Below are 19,394 nucleotides of genomic sequence, written 5' to 3'. Positions count from 1 at the left end.
GCCGGGGCTTGTAGTTCCCGCGGCGAGTGACGTCACCGCGCAGTCCCGGGGAGCGGGCGTGCGCGCCCTCCCATTGGCTGCCGCCTGGGCGCGCGGCGGAAGTGTCGCGGGGCGGGCACGTGGGGCCGGGCCGCGGCGGCGGCTTTGAACGGGCGGCCATGGAGGCGGCGGGCGGGCAGCGGGCGCTGCTCCGGCAGGTCGGTGCTGCGCCCCACGCAGCCTGCGCTCCGGCAGGTCGGTGCCGGGGCTGCGCCCCACGCAGCCTGCGCTCCGGCAGGTCGGTGCCGGGGCTGCGCCCCACGCAGCCTGCGCTCCGGCAGGTCGGTGCCGGGGCTGCGCCCCACGCAGCCTGCGCCCCGGCAGGTCGGTGCCGGGGCTGCGCCCCACGCAGCCTGCGCTCCGGCAGCTCGGTGCTGGGGCTGCGCCCCACGCAGCCTGCGCCCCGGCAGCTCGGTGCTGGGGCTGCGCCCCACGCAGCCTGCGCTCCGGCAGGTCGGTGCTGGGGCTGCGCCCCACGCAGCCTGCGCTCCGGCAGGCGCTGGGCTCGCCGCTCCCGGTTCTATCCCGCTGTCTCCCCGCAGGCGCTGGGCTGGCGGATGGTGTCGGTCCCCGGTCTCCTCACTCTGTCTCCCCTCAGGTGCTGGGGCGGTGAGCCCCGGGCTCCTCACCCTGCGCGCCCCTCAGGCGCTGGGCTGGCGGGTCGCGGTCCCCTCCCATTGTCACCGTGCAGGCACTGGGTTGGCGGGTCCCGGTCCCCTCACGCTGTGTCCCCGCAGGTTCTGGGCTGGCGAGTGGCCGCCGCCGTGACCTGGTCCGTGCTGCTGCTGCCCTTCTGCACTGCGGCCTTCGTCGTGCTCAGCGGCCTCGACCCGTTCCACCCGGTGCGCTGGATCTCGAGTAGGTGCCCGGCCGCGTTTTCCTGGATTTGCTCTCCCCTGTTTGTGTTTCTGGATTTTTTTTTTTTTTTTTGCACTCGGTTGTTTTGGGTTCAGTACGAGATAACGGGAACTGGCGGTGGCATCGTGTCACACTCGATGTATTTCGAACAGTCTTTGGCCTGGGAGAGGTTTCTGTGTTACAGCTGCAGCAGCCACAGTCCACCCTAGCTGGGAATGAGTGTGGCAGGTTCATGTGAGTCTATCCCTCAGAGAATTAAAAGAAACAGATGAAGTGCTTTAGTTGTCTGTTCTGAGTCCTTGGCCCCACTTCCCCTTCCACCCTGTGCAGCTGCTGTTTCCATAAACAGCTTCAGTTTTCTCCATGGTGCACTGAATCCTAAGAGAAATTCCTGGAGCAGCCACTCTGCGTGGTGAGAAAAACTTCCCCTGAGTGCCTGCGATGGAAATTGAGAGCTGCTTAGCTGGAAGCTCGATGCCTGTGATCATTGAGCTGCTCCAGGCAGAGTGAATTGACTGCCTTCCTCCCTTGAAAATAGAAAAGCTCAAAAGAACCACTCTGTAAGAAATTTCTTCCCTTTCTGGTGTGACTGGATGGCTGCAGCTTTTCTTAAATGAAGGGAAATGTGATATTCGAGCCGCAGTTTAATGTTTTGGGTTTTTTTAAACAAACTTCTAAGGGTTCACTTATAAGAAAACCAGTTATATGGGTGTAAAATAGTTTCTATGAAGTTTAAATTTGCTTTTGTGCAGAAATTTTGTGTAGCTGGGCAGACCTCATGTGGGATTACAAAGTCCATTGACCATTACTCCCTTTAAGCATTCAGTGGAATATTTTCCATTGCTTAAGTGCTCTTTTCTGTTACTTACTGTGTTGCTGCTGTGTTACTGCAATTTTTTGAACAAAAATATTTTTCTTTTTTTAGATTCTTTCAATGATTTGTATACTTCCTATGTCATCTTTTGTATCTTGCTGATGTCTTTGGTGATAATAGTAATAAGCATCTTCAACGTTGAATTTTATGCAGGTGGGTTGTGTACATTGTTGAACTGTTTTTGATACCTAAATTAAGCAGGATGATCATTCATAATTTAGTGCCTGATCCTGACTGTGAAAAGTTCTTTAGTGACAATGGTGGGGTTTTTTCTCTTTTTTTATTTTAATGAAAGATTTTATTAGTAAAAAGTGACAATGATTTCTCTGCTTTTATTTACAGTTGTGCCATCGATACCATGCTCTCGATTAGCACTGATAGGAAAAATTATTCACCCTCAGCAAGTCATCCATTCCTTTGTTCATGCTATCATGGGAATGCTGGTTGCTTGGTGTGCTACAGTCATGACAAAAGGGAGATTCCAGTTTCTTGCTGTGTCCTGCACACCTTCAGAAAGGTATTTGTGTGTGTGTCAAAGATAAACAAAGAACTTTTATTGGAAAATGTATTTACTTTCAAAAAGAATCCCAAGAATTTGGGTATTCTCAAATTATATGTTGATTTTCTTTATTAAAGGACAAAAATTGTTCCCCCCTCCCCCACTTTGTAAATGTTACAATGCACAGAGAACTGGACCAGAAAAACTACATTTCCAGGATTCTTAATGGAGTCTTCATTCCTGACAAGTTGGTTTTCACTTGAACTAAGTCCTGGTCTTCTGGTTAATGGCATATGTTTCATGCATAAATTACAAAAACCTACTTCAGCAAAAAACTTGCTGAGATATCATCAGATACACTGAGCAGGAAAGTAAAATCAAACTTCTGATTTGAGATTCCTGAGGCTTGAACAGCTTTTTATTTTGAACTCAGAATTGATTCTAAGTTTTCTATTTTAGGCTAGAAGATGGTGTTCCTCAAATGTGCCTAAATGAGTATCACCTCTTCTTTCTACTTTCTGGAGCTTTTTTGGGATACAGCTACAGCCTTTTCTTTCTTATTAACAACATGAATTATTTGCCATTTCCAATCATACAGGTAAGAGCTTTAAGCATCTTTATAGAAAGACATATATAAGTGAAACAGTGCTCAAAAAAGCTTGGATAATTTAGAGTATGGCAGCAGGAGCTGCCTGTGTGCAGCTGCTGTCACTGATAGATGAAGTGTACACCCAGCTTTAAATGCCAGCAGTGTTCATCCTACTCCTTCCTGCTCAGCTCCTTTTAAATGAACTCAGAAACTGGGGTGCTGTGACTCTTCACATTTAGATTACAGCCCTCTGATGCCTGATAAAAGCTGGCTGAGGTGGCAGGTGAACTACAGGAAAAAGACAATGTGCACAAACCAGGTATCAGTTTCAGGAACTGACAACAAGGGTCGCCTAAAAGCTGAAAATCTTGACAATTAAAAAAAAACAACTAACTTTAAGACTAAATAGCACATTAAATCTTGCTTAGAGCTCAACATCCAAAGATTTTTGTGTGTGTAGCACTATGGAAACTGAAATTCCATTAATTCCTCTGGAGGAGTCCTGCAGAAATCTGTACCAGTGTGAAGCATCCCCTTAAAAATACTTCTGTTGCTGCAGCCTCACAGCAGCCATGAACTTTGCCTGATTCCCAGATTGACAGAGTCCAACCAATTTGGCAAGAGATGTCTTTAACCAAGGTTGCTTGCATTAGTGGAGAACATCTGTGCTGCATTATGCTGACCATTCAGTTCATCAGCAAACCAAGCAGCATTTTGGCAATGCTGTAGTTAGAATATTTTTTAAAAAAATCTATTTCAATATTGTTAATTCTCTTTTTTTTGTTGTTGTTTCTTTGGGTTTTCTGTTTGTTATTGGTTTTGGTTTTTTTTCCCTTTTTTTTTCTTTTTTTTCCTAATGCAAGCTAGTAAAATAAAAATTAAATCACTTTGGTAGCATTTGCATAGTTTAATTTTCATGCTTTCATTTGTCATCTGGGTTACTTCAGTCATTTGGAAACATAATATAGTTTATTTATTTGGAGGAAAGCATCAGTGTTATGTTGTTTTTGGCTGCTTGGAGGATTACTTGCTCTGGAACTCAGGCTTGTCTAAATTTTCTCTATATTTTAATGGAACATTTAGAATGTAAATGAAATCTAGTAGATTAAATATGCCCTTTTCTTTATTTTGCATCAGACAGGGTTATTTTGGTTTGTTCAACAGTATTGAGTCAGTCTACCCCATTCTTCATTTTCACTGCTACAAGCAGGAAACAGGATAAGAACTAGAAATTATTATAAAATATTAGGGAAGATTGGGAACATAATTAAGAAATGTAACACCTGGAATTACCTTAAATTAAGTTTTTAATTTATCTAGACTTCAGGCTTTCAAGTACATTGTCCTTTTTTGTTGTATTGTTTTTATGAGCTGTTTCATTGATTAGTTCTGAATGTGGAGTACTAAACTATTTATTTTGTTTGGTTTTAGCAATACAAGTATTTACGTTTCAGAAGATCTTTGCCTCTCCTGATAAAACACAGCTGTGTGGAATCACTACATTTTGTTAAAAACTTCTGTGTCGCATACTACTTTTTAGGTAAGGGTTCCTGAAATTCTCTGTGTTTTTATTTGTAATTCCTGTGTTTGAAAACTTTGATCCATCAGGCTTTGGACTGCTCCTTCCATTGCCTGGTAGTGGAGATGTGGTGTCCCAGAGCTGAACCTGGCACTCCAGCAGTGGAAAGGACTTCACTGTGTGTAATGTTGCTGTACCATCCCATTTTTTTAGGCAAAGATCAGCACTTTGGCTTTACTCTCAAGTGCCCTGTGTATTATTTGGAGGGAGCTTGGCAAAGAAACAAAGGCAGGATGGCTCCCTCCCATATGAAAATGGAGTTTGGTCTGTGGTTAAAAAAAAAAATCTGTGCTGATGAAGATGATTGCACTGGACTTGCTAAAAATCAGGAATTCTTTGTTAGGGTTGTAATTATCCTCCTGAATGATGTCAAATATGCAAGAATTATTATCCCTTTATTTACAGCAGGGGATAAATTAGAAGTATGGTGGTTCTGTATCAGATTCCATTAAGTCTTTTAAAGCACTTTGCTGCTGCCTGGGCTGCAGTGAAAATTAATACTAAATTACTATTAACCCTCTTTTGTTAGTCAGGAAGCAATTAACTCACTGCTGAAAAGCAGCAATAAAAGAGGAGGTCTACATCTCTCTGTATATATCTGCTAGCCTGAACCCTCTGCTCATTCTTTTTTGTGTTTTTTGAAACAAAGTAACCCCAAAGGCAGATTGTTTCCTTGTCCATGTGAGTTACATGTCTCTTCTTGTCTCTGCATGAATTCTATTTTTGTCTTCTCTTTTTGGCCTACTGTGTGTGTGTTTTGTAGTGTTGTATTTGTTTCAGAGTTTCTTTTTGAACCCCTAGGTTATATCCCAAAGGTATGGATACGTACCACCATGGGTCTTCGTACAGACAGGTAGGTGTAGGACATCGTGCTGGAAACTTGGAATATTGTTGAGAGCTTCCTTTGCTGAGGGAGTGCAGCTTGGCAGCAGGACTCAGTTTTTGCCTCCCCACAAGGAATGTGGGGAGCTCTGGCCATTTCTGAAATGGATCCTAAAGGAACCAGAATCCCTTTGTAGGAACCATCTTGTCATTAAGATAGTAGTTAGGAAATCACCTTTTATTTTCTTTTTTGTAAGTCTCTAAAGTATTAGAAAGGGTAAGTAAGCACTCTGGATTGCATCTATGAGTTTTATCTGATTTTCTGTGGTGTTTTTTTTTTTGGGGGGGGAACATTCTTATTTTTTTATGACTGCTGTTTATTTTAAAATAGGGAAGCTGGAGTCTTAATACTTTAATTGGCTAAAACTATAGTCATTATTAGTTAATTTTTGATTTCCTTAATTTAATTAATTTTTTAAATAAGAATACTAAAATACTTATATCCTCTTGTGTTTTTTATCTGCAGTAAATTACATCCTCTTGACACTCTGAGTGGCTTATTGGATCTGTCCTTGTTTTACCACACCTGGCTGAGTGGTGTGTTCCTTCTGATGACCTGGTACATTGCTTGGCTGCTCTTCAAAATCTATGCCACAGAGGTCAGTACTTGTGACAGTGCTCCCGTTACATCATCAGTGTGGCACAGATAATTCTTTCATTTCAAAAGCAGTTCTACTAGGAAATAACTCATTGTGAGTTCTTGAATTTGCACTACAGATAGTAACTGATAACTGAATAGTCAAGAGAGGGCTGGCATTAATTGACTTTCCCTTTCTTCTCATAGCAAGACCTGTGCTCCTTACAAAATTCATGTTTTGTTACTGCGACCTCCTCCTCTTACTCCTCAGCTTCTGTTTCGAGATATTTCCTTAGAGAGGAAAAAATTGTTCATCTAACTTGATTTTTATTTTTTGTTAATTAAAACCCTATGAGACTCTTGATAAAAGAGAAAAAAAGTGAGGTTTAGATCCTGGCTCAGTGTATTGGTGCAAAGTACTCAAGGAATGAAATGGCAAATACAGTGCTGTTGGGGTGTTTAATTAGCTTTAATTAGAAAGGTGTAGTTGTTGTGACTTCATTGAGAAAAGATCAACAATGAGTCAAGCATGACAACAGCCCTGAGGTGTGAGCAACCTGTCTCCAAGGATAATAACAATCACCAGTGAACACCTTGTCAACATCTCTAAATACTGAATTGCTTATAAAACTGTGGAAGACAAAAGGAATCATCCATCTGTGAAAGTATAAAATGGACTTTGCCCTTTTGGCTGATGAAAAAAGATTTGTTTATCCACACAGTTTTGTTATTCTTAATAAGCTAAAAAACTTCCAAAGTTGATTTTAAATATTTGCATGTGTTAAGTGAAAAATCTGGAAAGAAATTGTGAGCACATTTATTTGAAGATAAAGATATCTGGTTTTACTAAGATTTCTCCATTTTAAATGAAAGGAGTAAACTCTTTTTGTTTCTATGTTAGAAATTCCAGGCCAGTTTACTGGTCTTTCATAAGATTTTCTTGTGCTTTCCTCTGTATAACATAAGTTTTGATGTTTGTATTTAGAGTCATCATTTTCCCGTTCAACCAACATTTGCTCAGGAGACAGACCAGTGCCTGCCTAAAATCTTAAACAGCAATCCTCCCCTCCTCATAAAGGTAATTGAACTCCTACCTCTTCCCTGACAGGTGCGTGCTGAAAAGGTCTTTTTCAGAGCATCCAGTCACATCTTGCTGTTCAGTGAGGTGCTAGTTCCTTGAAAAGCTGCCTCAGAGCACTCACAGGCTGTTGCATTTAATGATGAAAATTAGTTTAGTAGTGACATCTGCTGGTGCTCACCACGCTGTTACTGTTAGCTGAAGATTCATTTAGTTGCAGGTAAGATCTGTGTGCAGCAGAGGTGTCATGGTGTGTACTGATGCAAAACCAGCAGCTTAGTGGCATTCAGGTTTTTGCAGCTCAACTTTGAGTCTTGTCACATAAGCAGGTGTTTTCTCAAACCTTTGTACTCTCAACATCTTGTTCCTCCAACATATATTTGAGCTCTTAACATGTGTGTTCTCTCTTGAAATTAAAAATATATCCATACTTAGGTTGGGAGTTGGGTTTCTTTTTTATAAAAGGCAATAGTAAAAAGCTCCTTAAACCTGTGAGTAAAGAAGAGGAATTTTGGTCTATGGTAAACATTAATAGGACTTACTGATTGTAACACTTAGAAATTAGAGACCTCATTTAAGAGGTATTATGTAAATAAAGATAAGAATATTCTCTTGCACATGCAAATTCTACCTTTACTGATTTTAGATTTCTGATAAGGCTGGAGATACAACATGATGCAATACATTTTTAAGCTTTCCTGCATTATCTGAGGATAGATGGGGAAGAGTTGAGTAGAAACATTTAAAGGAACAGGATATCTAATACATGATCTATGATTTATAATAGGGTTTTGAATATTGTGAGAAATCTGGTTATTTTTAGTTTGGCACATTAATTGCTTAATCACAAGAAAAAGCAGAGGTAGGTTGGTCCCATAAGGCACTGACCCTCAAACTGTAGTTGAGTTCTGGTTTAATGTTTTTCTGCCTGAGCTATTAGAATCAAACAAGTGTTAGATCATCTTGAACTCCTGAGAACTGACATATCACTAAAGCTCTGCAGCCCCATCCAGGGTGGTTTTGGGGATCTGCCTCCATTCTCTTTGTGTTACATGACTGGTTTTAGCCAGTGTGAACTCATTCTTTGGTAGGGATTGATTTTTCTATGGATAACTACATATTTTTTAAGTAAATACATTGGATTTTGCATGCACTAAAACATTTTTCTTTCTTTGCAGTTTTTAGCCTTACAAGACTTGATGTTACTTTCCCAGTATTCTCCTGTTAGACGACAGGAAGTCTTTAGCCTTAGTCAGCCAGGTAATTATAAAAATTACTTTGTGTTGATTCCTTTTTTTAAAATCATTAGTCAAACACTCTTAGAAATTATGTCATGTTGTAAGGTATGCTGCATAAGCCAGGAGCCTCTTCCCTGTGGTGCCTTTTCCAAAAGACTGCTTAATTATCTATATTCATATTGTTTCACCTGCTAAACTCAACCAGTTGTGGTGTGTTTGGTTTAAATGACAGCCAGGAGGAAACACAGGTTTAGGATTTTGAAAGCATGGCCCACTTCACCCCACCAGACAGACAGTCCAGACTGGATAGCCTGACAGATGTGTATGGAAGCTGAATGTTGAGCTGTGAGTGAGGGGCAATCAGGTACAAATAACTGAGTCACCACTGCAGCTGTGAGAGCAAACACTGGCTGTAACTTCAGTTAGTGCACAGTCCTTTTGCTGTACTCAGATATGGCAGAGGAGGTCAATTAAAACTGCTTAGAAGCCTTCAGGAACTTTTTGTAGCACCTTATCAGGAATTCTAGTGTTTGTACTGCTTCAAAACTGTGTTGACATCGCCACTGGTATTTGTTCATTTTAGCTGTTCAGTGATTTCAGATCTGATGGGCTGAACTGCCTGTGTTGCCTGCTTGCTTAGCAGGTTTCACTGAAGTCTTTTTAGAGTTATCCATTGAATCTGTCCATGTTTTCATCTTCTCTCAGTACAAACAAGCTGTCACAGTGGAAATGCCCTGTGGCGTTTTAGAAGCTGAGTGGCACTGTGACAGTGAAGCTCCAGAGAACACAGGGCACTGTCACAGAGATCCAGGGAGGAGCAGCTGGGTTAAACCCTGCTCTTTGTGTGCACTGCCAGGTGGGCACCCACACAACTGGACTGCCATATCCCGGGAGTGTTTGAGTCTCCTCAGTGACCTGACTCAGAGGCTGATGGCACAGCAGGAAGCAGCAGCAGCAAATGGGAGAGCAAAGCCACCAGTGGGAGAGCTGAAAGTACCTCCACAGACTCCAGGTATGTGAGGAAGTGCTCATAAAGGTTTGTAAAGCATGAAGGTAGCAATAGATACCTTAGTGTCAGTTAAGTTTTAGGAGGAAAATGGGGGATATCTGCAAATAAATCCAGACAAAAAAGATCCTCCCCCAGTTAATCTTAGGTATTTGTGTTGAAGTAATCCCAAAGTAGCTAGAAAACTTGCAATTATCATGTTTACTCAGTTTGTTTACTTGCATGATATTATGTTCAATACAGTATTTTTTCCATACTTACATGAATAAAAAAAGTCTGATTATCACAGTTTCAGTAAGTGGTTCAACACAGCACAGGGAGAATTTAAGTCTTGCCAAGAGATGCTCTAATTTGCATAACTGCTCTTATGATTAGTTTAAGATGGTAAAATTAGGTTCTGTTTATGTTTGTGTGGTTCACTAATATTACTGTAGAGTGAAGAAAGCCCAGTCTGACTCCTGAGCTGTGAGCAGCCTCCAGGCATTTTGAGTGTTTTACATGCCAGACTTGGGCATCATTCCTGGCAGCACAGCTGTGTTAGCACAAGGCTGCCAGGTAATGGAATCCCTTAGCAGGCAGTGCCCTGGAAACAGCAGGCACTGTTGCTGTGTCACAGCTGAATGTCTTCTCGTGCTGCTGATCCTTGGATTTGGAGACAGACATGCCTTTTCTTACATGCCAATCAGAATGACTTTTCATTCTTCTGTGGACAGCCTTTTTACTAGTACTTAATGCTAAGAGCCCACTTTATGTACATATATAGCAGGGTGTTGTAATGTTGGCTAGCAGGAGTAAAAGAAATAAATCCACAAGATTTATTTAAATTTATTTTTATATTTATGTTTTATATTTATTTTCTCATCACCTGCTGTTTTTAAGGTGATGAACTTTGGAAACACTCCATGCTTATGTTGATGTGTACTTCTTTGCAAGACCAGAGTGCTAACTGTGTCCTTTCATAATAGCTCTGATACAGAAGTTGTTGAAATAGCAGTCGATAACAAACCCATCTCCTGTGTCATGGTGCCAGCCTGTTGTCTTCATGCAGTGTGTTCTTTGTCACTAGGAGCTGTTGGGATAGAAGACATGTCATTCCAGTCACAGAGGTCCAACATTGTTCTCAGAGCCTCCATGACTCCACTGGTTAAACCATCCCTGATGCCTGTGAAGACATCTCCTGGCTCTGATGTTGGTTCACCTTTCAGCTCTCCTGCTTTAAGTTACAAGATGGGAGTTGTGGATGTAAAGTCTCCTTGGCATGGAACAGTCCAAAGTCACCATGTCACGAGAAGGGGACCAAAGCTGTGGACGTCGGTTTCAGGTAGGGATTCTCCCACAGCACGTGAGCCTCACAGCCATAAGTGTAGTAGCCTTGTCAGTGGAGAGTATTGTGAGGATTAAAGTGACAGCAATCAGTTTTTCTGGAGATACTGTATTTTTTTTCTTGCAGATCAGCAAATGAATGGTTCCCACCATGAATCCTCCCCAGTGCCCTCTGCTGCAAGAACTGGCAGCGAGGCAGTGCAGCCAAGATTTATTTACACATGGCTTCAGAACAAGCAAGAACAGGTGGAGTAAAATTGCAGTGCACAGTGGGTGCAGCTTAGGTGTTGTAGATGTGCTACCTCTCTGGAAGAATTTTCCCCTTTATGGAATGAATACTTCCTTCTCTGCTTAGCTTATATACCACAAATCCTCCCCTCTACTCCCATTGCCTTTATGCTGTGTGAAGGTGGTAGGGTTGAGAAGGGCCAACGCTGCATGCCTTAAATAAATGCAGATGATATATTAAATCTTTGTTTCTTTTCAGATAAAAAACTTCTTGTCCAAACGGGCGTTGATAATGTATTTCTTCAGCAAGGTAAGGGTGGTCCTGTGTTTGAGACACAGATAATGGCTTTAAAACCTGTATTTTCATCTAAAGCTTTCCATAAGTACAGCTTCTTGCTTGCTGTGGGCTTCACAGCAGGATTGTCCCATTCTGAGAGAAAATAAGAATAACAATGCTTTTTTAAACTCATCTGGTTAGAAACTGCATTTTACTTGAGACATTCTTAGCCCTTTTAAACTAGTTAGTGTATATCCTTTTTTTCCCTTTTTTTTTTCCCTCCACAATTTCAGCTGTAGCATTGTGGGCAGCTCCTGTCCAAAAAGAGTTTTACTTCTTTAGACCAGATTTTCTGGCTACTTCCCAAGATTTGTTGGCCTTGCAGGTCTGTTCTGAAAGCTGGAAGTTTGGCAGTATTATTTATAAATGTTGTTGCAATAATGTAAATAATGTTGTTGGCACTTTGGTTTCTTTCACAGCACCCAGAAGCCTCCATCCAGGCTGTCTTCTGTGATGCCCAAATGCACATCTGGGCTTTGGAAGGTAAGTGGTTTCCAGGTGATTCCACTCTGTTGGTTCATGGAAAACTCTCTGGGCTCTGTGCTTTATAAATGTAACAATAAAAATCTTTGAAATGCTTTTGACAAAAACACAAGTACATTTCAGACACCGACATGACTAATGTCTAATTCACTTGTTAGTTTTGAGATCCCATGTGAGATCTCTTACTTTATGTTCTGTACAGATTCCTAAACTTGATTTCTGGTGCTTCTCTCTCATGTGAACCCGTGTATCACTTTTACATTTTTTTCTAGTGACAGATTGATGATGCCTTTTTACAACAGCTTTTCTGACTAAAGGCTCTGGGTCTTTCTCTGTTTATCAGAGAGCTGAGGGAGGCACTCAGATAATAACTTAGCAAATAAACAGAAAAATGGTTTACAGAGAATTAGAAGAACAATGACAGTATGAAATTACATTTTGTATTTTTATTTTTTCTTTCAAAGTCGTGAGTAAATACTGATACTGATAGAATCTTCTATTACATTTGACTGTGCAAAGCTGATCAGTTTCCTTGCTGATGTGTTTTTTGGGCAGATGTGCCATGCTGTGTCAGATTGAAGGTGATGGCTTGGGATGTATAGAGTCTGGAGGTGGGAATCACACATAATTTTTATATAATCTCTCTTGCTTTACCAACCTCAAGCTATTGTACACCTGTCAAACCAGTGAGTGGTTTGGTCCTGGAGCCAGAGCTGAGGTGACTTTCAGCTGGCAGCAGCAAGTCCTGAGGAATTCCGGCACACTAGTGGAATCTTCAGGCAACACCGTGATCTTTGATACTGAATTCTCACCTTTTGAAGCATTAGTTTCAACAAATTTCTTTTTTTTTAAAGGTCTGTCTCACTTGGTAGCAGCCTCCTTCACTGAAGACCAGTTTGGAGTTGTCCAAACTACACTGCCAGCTATCCTGAACACATTACTGACTCTTCAGGAGGTAAAACTGTTAACTTTTCCTTGCTACAAGGCAAGTTTAGGAGAGAAGGAGGAGTCTTGTTGATTTTACATAATAACCTTGCTGACTAGTCATAACATGGAAGTTGCTGCCACTAAAACAGCTCTTCTGTAGTTAACCTAACCAAAACAGCTGGTTGCCACTATGTACACTGTGAAACAGCTGAATAAAAAAAACCCTGTTGGTTTTTTAAAATGTGGAAGGAGAAAATATGGAATGTTTAATTTTAAAGAAATGCTGCTGTGTGCTCAGTTGAAGAGTTTATTTCAGGGATACAGCATTTCTAAAGCAATATCTTTTGCAGAGCTAGAACTTGATCTTTATTTGGTTGCACACAATTCCTGGTGCAATGTGGAGCACTTGGAGACATTGCAAATCTCAAGAGATAAAATCTGTGTCTCTGCTAATAGTAAGAGACTATTTTCAAATTACTGATGCTCGTGTAATGTGTGTTTTAAAAAATCCAGATTTATTTCCAAGGCTATCCGTGTCCTATTAACATAACCATTTTACACTGCCCTAATGGAGGTTCTTGGAAAGAATTTAGAGGTTATTAAAGTTCTTCAGTGTAAGTCATCTATTCCAAGAACAGGCACCAGGGGGGAAAAAAGCCAATGCCCTTGTTTGTGAAAGAAACAAGTCATAATGCAGGACAGAATTGTGTTTCTTCTGCAGCATGTGATGTCCTTAGCTTAAGACTCAGTAACAGAGAATCTTATTTCACAGAACTTGGTTCTGTGTTCCTGTTGACGGCTGGGAAATGCTCAGTCTCCAAAACATTTTTGTGTGTCTTGGTGGAATTTCTGAACTTGCACTTTGTTTTTGCTTTATTTGACACAAACAAGTCATTAGCTACATTATTAAATAATTGAACAGATGACAGGAATCTGTTTGTTTTTCTCAATCAGGTCGTAGACAGACATTTCAAACTGCCACATGTTTCTAGCAAACCTCCCCGGATTTCAGGGAGTCTGGTGGACACATCCTACAAAACACTACGATTTGCACTTAGAGCATCTCTGAAAACAGCCCTGTACCGGATAACTACTGTCTTTGGAGAGCACTTGAAGTAAGAACTTCCTCACGATTGCTTCCTTGTTAAATTTAGTTTAATTAACGTTCTTGTAGGACCTGTGAAAAGCAAAGTTTAGGGAAAAAAACCCCTTCTGGTCATTATTATAATGTGGTATTTTAGTATTTTTTGATTTGTGGAACCTTAAAAAGTTCCTGTGTAGATATATGGTTCCCCCTTCAAAATTTATTATTCATAGATTTCTGGGCAATTTTTCTTAGTGACTTTTCATGAACTCCTTAGAAGCAGTTCATGAATACCACTTGTTTAATAAATCTGAGCTGCTGAAAAGAAAATAAATCAAATAGAGGCAATTGTTCTGCAGAGAGAAAATCCTATGAAGGGTCCAAATAATGAAATTCCATTGCTGCCTGGTTGTCCAACAGCTCTTCCTCAGCCACTCTCCCAGCAGGCAAACTTCCATACTTGGCTTTAGAATATGTGGGATTGAAACTTCCTGTAGTATCTGCCCATCTCTCCCTCTGGGGATGAAATATCCCTCAGTTTCGAAGTGCTGAATATACAGGAGAGATCATTTTAGGAGATTCTTTCTTACCTAAATCATCCTTACACATTAATCAGTTGCTGTTTAGAGGTAAGGTTTCCTGGTATAGGTATTTTTTAGAAGCTGTTTGGAATAAGAATTGACAGTTTCAGGGGTTAATATGCTTCTTTGTCTTGGAACATTGATGGTTTTTCATAAAATTTAGCTTCAGTGTAATTGATTTCAATGTACACTCCCTTTTGGCATGAGACTTTTTATTTTTGTGCTGTATTATTTTTAATGTAAAATATTCTGCATTTGTTTCTAGTGCTGTACAAGTGTCTACAGAACATAAGAAAAGACTTCAGCAATTCCTGGACTACAAAGAATAAATTTGGATGCAGCTACGGTTGGCTTTTTCAAGACTCTTGCTAAGAAGAAAGTGGGACTAATGAGGCTTTTTACCTTGGCTTTTTGGAAAAGCATATGGAAGTATCAGTTGCAGAACAAAACTTTTAGAACTGTAGAAGAGTTCCTATGGGTTTGGATCATTTTTTTTGTATAATAAAACTTGTAAAATTCATCTTGCCGTCTTTTAATATCACTTACAAATGAGAAAGTGCCAGTTCTTCTTTCTAGGTAAGACTATGACATTTAAGATTGCCAGAGTTATTTTGACACTCAGATCTTTCATTATTTTTCACACTGTGTTCTTTCCCTACTCTCTTCTGTTAAGGGGCTGAGGAGAGGTTCACATAGATATTTAGTGCTTAAGTGCTTCATAAATTTAGTTGGTAACACCTTTAGATCAAGAGTGTAGTTTAAGTGTAGGAAACAGATGTGCTCAAGAATAAAACATGCTGCTCCTCTGTAAGCTGGAAATATTCCTTCAGAGTACAATGGGTGTGCAGAAAGGCACATTATTAGCACGCAAATACTGCCTGGAAAGTGAGCAGCTCAGATTTTATCTTTAAGGTGACTTAGCAAACCAAGTTCTGATCTATATAGAAACTTACAGGATACAGTACTGCGTTCAGTAAAACTCCCAAGTAATGATACTGAGAATTAAAGTTTAGATCAACAGCTTTCTGTTCGGGGGGGTAGGAAGGATGTTTGCAGCACATCCAAATTTTTCAAAACGGTATACATTATTGGTAGATTCTGGTGAAAAATACTGCTTTTTAAAAGCTTTTTACCTGAAAACCTATCTAAATAATTTGAAAATTACCTACTCAATTTTTAAAACTGACTCCAGTCACTGTGATACCTATATTGGAAAATGTGTGGAGTATGAAGATGAGAACAGTAAGCTAAATGGTCTTGCAAATGAATTTGGTTTGATAAGGGGAAACAGCTATCATCTTCCTTCAGTGCTGTTAATCCTATGTTTTTTGTTGTGTTGTTTTTTGTTTTTTTTAAACAGAGGACCCAAGATTTGAGGTTGGCCATGGTGTTAGTTTTTGTTGGTGTGATGTGGCTGTGTAGTAATAGGGTGTCTATAAAGCTTGGGTAAAAGAGAAACCCCTGAATCTCCAGTGAGAACTGCATATTGCTTTCTTCATTGCAGAGGGGTAATTTTTTTGTAATGCAGACACTGCAGATGTTAGATTTGGTAGTGGAAATGAGAATTATATTGTTCTTTTTGCATTGAGATGGCCCATAGCAAACACAGGTGATAGATAGCCTTTCACAATGTTTAAAGGTTAAGCTAAAGCTTCCCCACATTTGACTTCTACCGTGGGCAGAAGCCTCTTGCCTGTCTGACTTACTAAATAATGTAATTTGCATATTTTTTGGCATTGCAATGTGCACTTGGTGCTTTAGCTGGTACCTCAGGTGTAACTGGTAACCCAAATACTGCAAATAAAAGTTGCAAATAAATTTTTCACACTTTTGAACAGGTGCAAGTTTTTTTTATTGCTGTGGTATTTTCTGCAACACCCCCACAGCCATAAACTGCAAGTTCTAATTAAGTGTTACAGTTCTGAACCACAGGCTTAAAATGTAGATGACTTTTTGATGACAAAGTGGTTGAGGTCTGTTCTTGTGTTGCAGCAGAGATTTGCACATATCTGCTAATGTGTGTGTGATTCATGGCATTCTCCCTATGACAGAAAAGCTTTCAAAAGCTGATTGCTTTGTGGTTTCTTTAACAGCTCCAGTATTTAAAGAGCTGAAGACTTTTTTTTTTTTTTTTTAAGCCTTAACTTAAAAGTGCATCTTTAACAGTGTCTCATGCCTGTGAATCACAGTGTACAAGAATATGAAGTGTATGTTGGGTGCCCTTTGAAGTTGAGTAACTGATAACATCTTACTCTGGTTTTGGCTTTGGGAATAAATCTATTCCCCTGGCAAACTGTGGTGGTGTTCCAAGTCCTTTTGTATACTTTTGTCTTAACATAAGAATCAGTCTGTGAAGCCTCTGTGAGGTAGGGGAAGAGTCTCCTGAGTTCAATTCTTCATTCTGGGTACTGAGGAAAAAAATAAAGCCTTTTTACAGTTGGTTTCTGTGTAGCTGCAACTAAACTGGATCCCTGAAGCCTGATATTTTCCATCTGTTTAATCATCTCAAAGCTGAGCTGCATCTTGTTGCTGGATTGCCTGCTGCATGCACAGGTGAAACAGCATTCAGGTAACCTTGTGAACAACCTGCCTCTCCCATAAGTGAGCTGCAGTCAAGAGTACCTGAAATAATATCCACTGCAGCTCTGGAGAGGTACGTGGTTGATGGTTCAGATCCGTGTTCCTGTTACAGTGGAGTAATGAAATAGAGTATTAAACTCTTGAGCATTCAGTTATAAATCTGAAAAAAAACCTGTCTTGCTTCATTTTCTGAGCTACAGCTTTGAAAAGTCAGACTGTGGGTGGACAAATGCAGAGGCCCTGGTCCTTGAAGCTCTTGCACACTGCTGTATCCACGGGAGGCAAGCAGGACTCGCTCCCTCAACAGGAGCTCTGCCACTTTGGAGAATTGTCCCGGTGCCAGTCGCGGCTCCGGGCCTGAATGCCCCTTGAAATGAAGTGGTTTCAATTCTGTTGCTGCGTGCTTTGAACAGAGGCTCCATTGTGTGTGCTGTGCTCGGTGTCCTGAGGCCTGCAGCAGCCATCTTCCCACCTCCCACCACGCTCCTCCAGCTCCCAGGGCAGCCAGGGAAGTGCCAGGATCCCGCTGATGAATGTTCTGGTACCTGTTCAGTCATAGGCAAGTGCTGCAGTCTGCGGGCTCCGTGCTTGCCAGGCCTCCCCCAGCTCCTGCACGTGGCCACCTGCGGGACGGGTGCTCTGCCTGGGGAGGGCCTGATGCACTGGGGGTTGGGTGGATGTATGGAATCTATAGGAGGTGGCCTCAGGAGCACCCTTGCCTGTGGAGGTGCTTTGCCACATAGAGTGCTCTCCCCTTTCCCTGTGGGATGAATGGTGGCAGCTCGCAGTGCTTTCCCTGTTCAAGCAGGTGTGTTGTAGCTGCAGGGCTTCACACACCGATGACAGCCACGTTCCCACCGCTCCCATCACCACTTCTCGCCAAAGATACAATAAAACAACAAAGGTCTGTGTGGAATCATCACAGACACTACTCTGCAAGTTGAGAATTCTCCCCACTATCCCCATACCCTCCTCCCTCTGTGGTCTTTGATATTTTCCATCACCTGTACTGTGTTTATGTATTTGCTGTGTGGATTAAATGCATTTGGGTGCTGTGGACATGCCTGGAATGTAGTTTGCCAAGCTCTTGTGTTGTAAGGGGATGTAGAATGTTGCTTTCCTTTGCTGCAGACTCATGGTAGAGATTTGCATCTGGCAGATTGGCTTTGCACAAATGGTGCAGAATAAACAAACAGCGCAGCTTCCTCATTTCTGAGGGAGCAAAGCCTGCACCATGCTCAGATTTCAGAAAACAGAAAAATACCTAGAGAAGATCTCACCTTTCTGTCCTTAAAAAAATCTTGGGCCTACGGTAGAGCTAATCAGTCAGGAGACAGATGAACATGGGGTCTCTGGAGCCTGCCATGAGAACAAAACACAGATTCAAGTGGGAATAGTTCCCTGCTGGAAATTATGCAAGCTGATTCATTGACTAAATGGTGATGGCACAGGAATTTCCTCTTCACTTTCTTTTTCTGTCTGCCTCAAGAGTCAGTTCCTACAGTAAGAACTGCAGAGAAAAGTAGGGCTGAAGCCACATGTATGTACTCATGCAATCATCAAAGGAACCAGTGCTGAGTGTACTCTGAGTTCCTCTCTACCCCTGCCCAAAACACACAAAAAATGACAGGCTTTGCCTTTCACTTCTTGAATAACTCCACTTTTAAATCTGACTCCTAAAACACAGGGCTGGGGTGGGCTGTTGTATATAACTGCATCTTGTCTGAAAAGGTATGACAAGAGCCCTGGAGGAATTTTGCTGGAATTAGGAATGGAAATATATAACTGCCTGTGAGTCAAAGTTTGTTGAGGGTTATGTGTAAGCATCATTCTCTGCTCTTGCTAAGCAAATTCCAGTTGTGGGTTTACTAGTGATTGGAGTTTCAGCTCAAGAGACAGACAATGTGCCCACCTCCAGGGCAAGCTCTGAGGAGCAGGGAGATGGGGCAGTAGCTCTGTAAGGCACTGGGTTTCCTGTCTGCTCACTGCCAGAGGTCACTGCTCAGAGCAGGTACAGACTGGATCTTGTCAGGGGTGGTAAAAATGTTGGGCTGAGCATGGCTGCATCTCGAAGTTGGGTACTGAGGGACTTTTGTCTTTGCACACACTTGCAATCAGTTCTGGGAAAGCTTTATCAGCAACCACAGTGTGTTTTAGGAAGAGAAAGTCCACTCTGGTAATTAGTGCAAGCTGAAAACTGCCAGGGAAATACAGGTTTGTATTTTTTGTGCTTTGCATAGAGATCCTGTGCAGCACTTCAGCTCTTCACATGTGGCCACTTTGTAAGTCTCCCAGATTCTGCATGTTCTGTTTGGGACACCAAGGGTTGAATTTAACTGATGGAACTGGAAATTAGTTTTACCATAGACAATGATGGGAAATGCTAAATAACCTGGAGCGAAGAGGGAGGGAAGCAGTCACTCTTTGTCACAAGTTTAGCACTCAAACTGAAGATTTTGGCTTCCAGGCCCCTGTTGTAAAATGGGGTTTAGCCTGACCCCACCCTCCCTCACCTCCAGTGATGATAATGAAATGTTGGTGTCCAAATCAGTAGGCTGCTGCAGTGATAGACACCAAAGAAATGCCCTGGAATAAATGAATAATTCAGTATTCTGCACAGGGCTTGGCTGGT

General features: G+C 41.5%; 1 protein-coding gene across 1 annotated transcript; it reads left to right on the top strand.

The window, feature by feature from the left end:
• The first annotated feature begins 100 nt into the window (after nucleotides 1-100).
• Nucleotides 101-14,702, top strand: NDC1 (NDC1 transmembrane nucleoporin). The gene is made up of 18 exons (XM_068198804.1): nucleotides 101-197; nucleotides 777-897; nucleotides 1,823-1,924; nucleotides 2,114-2,288; nucleotides 2,730-2,868; nucleotides 4,291-4,399; nucleotides 5,240-5,291; nucleotides 5,787-5,919; nucleotides 6,883-6,975; nucleotides 8,154-8,235; nucleotides 9,070-9,225; nucleotides 10,286-10,540; nucleotides 10,670-10,788; nucleotides 11,030-11,080; nucleotides 11,527-11,590; nucleotides 12,445-12,545; nucleotides 13,472-13,632; nucleotides 14,448-14,702. Exons 1-18 carry the CDS (start codon nucleotides 159-161, stop codon nucleotides 14,509-14,511), a joined length of 2,016 nt encoding a protein of 671 aa, XP_068054905.1. The 5' UTR covers nucleotides 101-158; the 3' UTR covers nucleotides 14,512-14,702.
• Nucleotides 14,703-19,394: the final 4,692 nt, after the last annotated feature.

The sequence above is a fragment of the Anomalospiza imberbis genome, chromosome 9 (genome assembly GCF_031753505.1).
Source record: "Anomalospiza imberbis isolate Cuckoo-Finch-1a 21T00152 chromosome 9, ASM3175350v1, whole genome shotgun sequence".
In the NCBI taxonomy this organism is placed as follows: domain Eukaryota; kingdom Metazoa; phylum Chordata; class Aves; order Passeriformes; family Viduidae; genus Anomalospiza; species Anomalospiza imberbis.
Note: the sequence above shows the minus strand (reverse complement) of the source record. Positions and strands in the feature narration are given on the sequence as shown.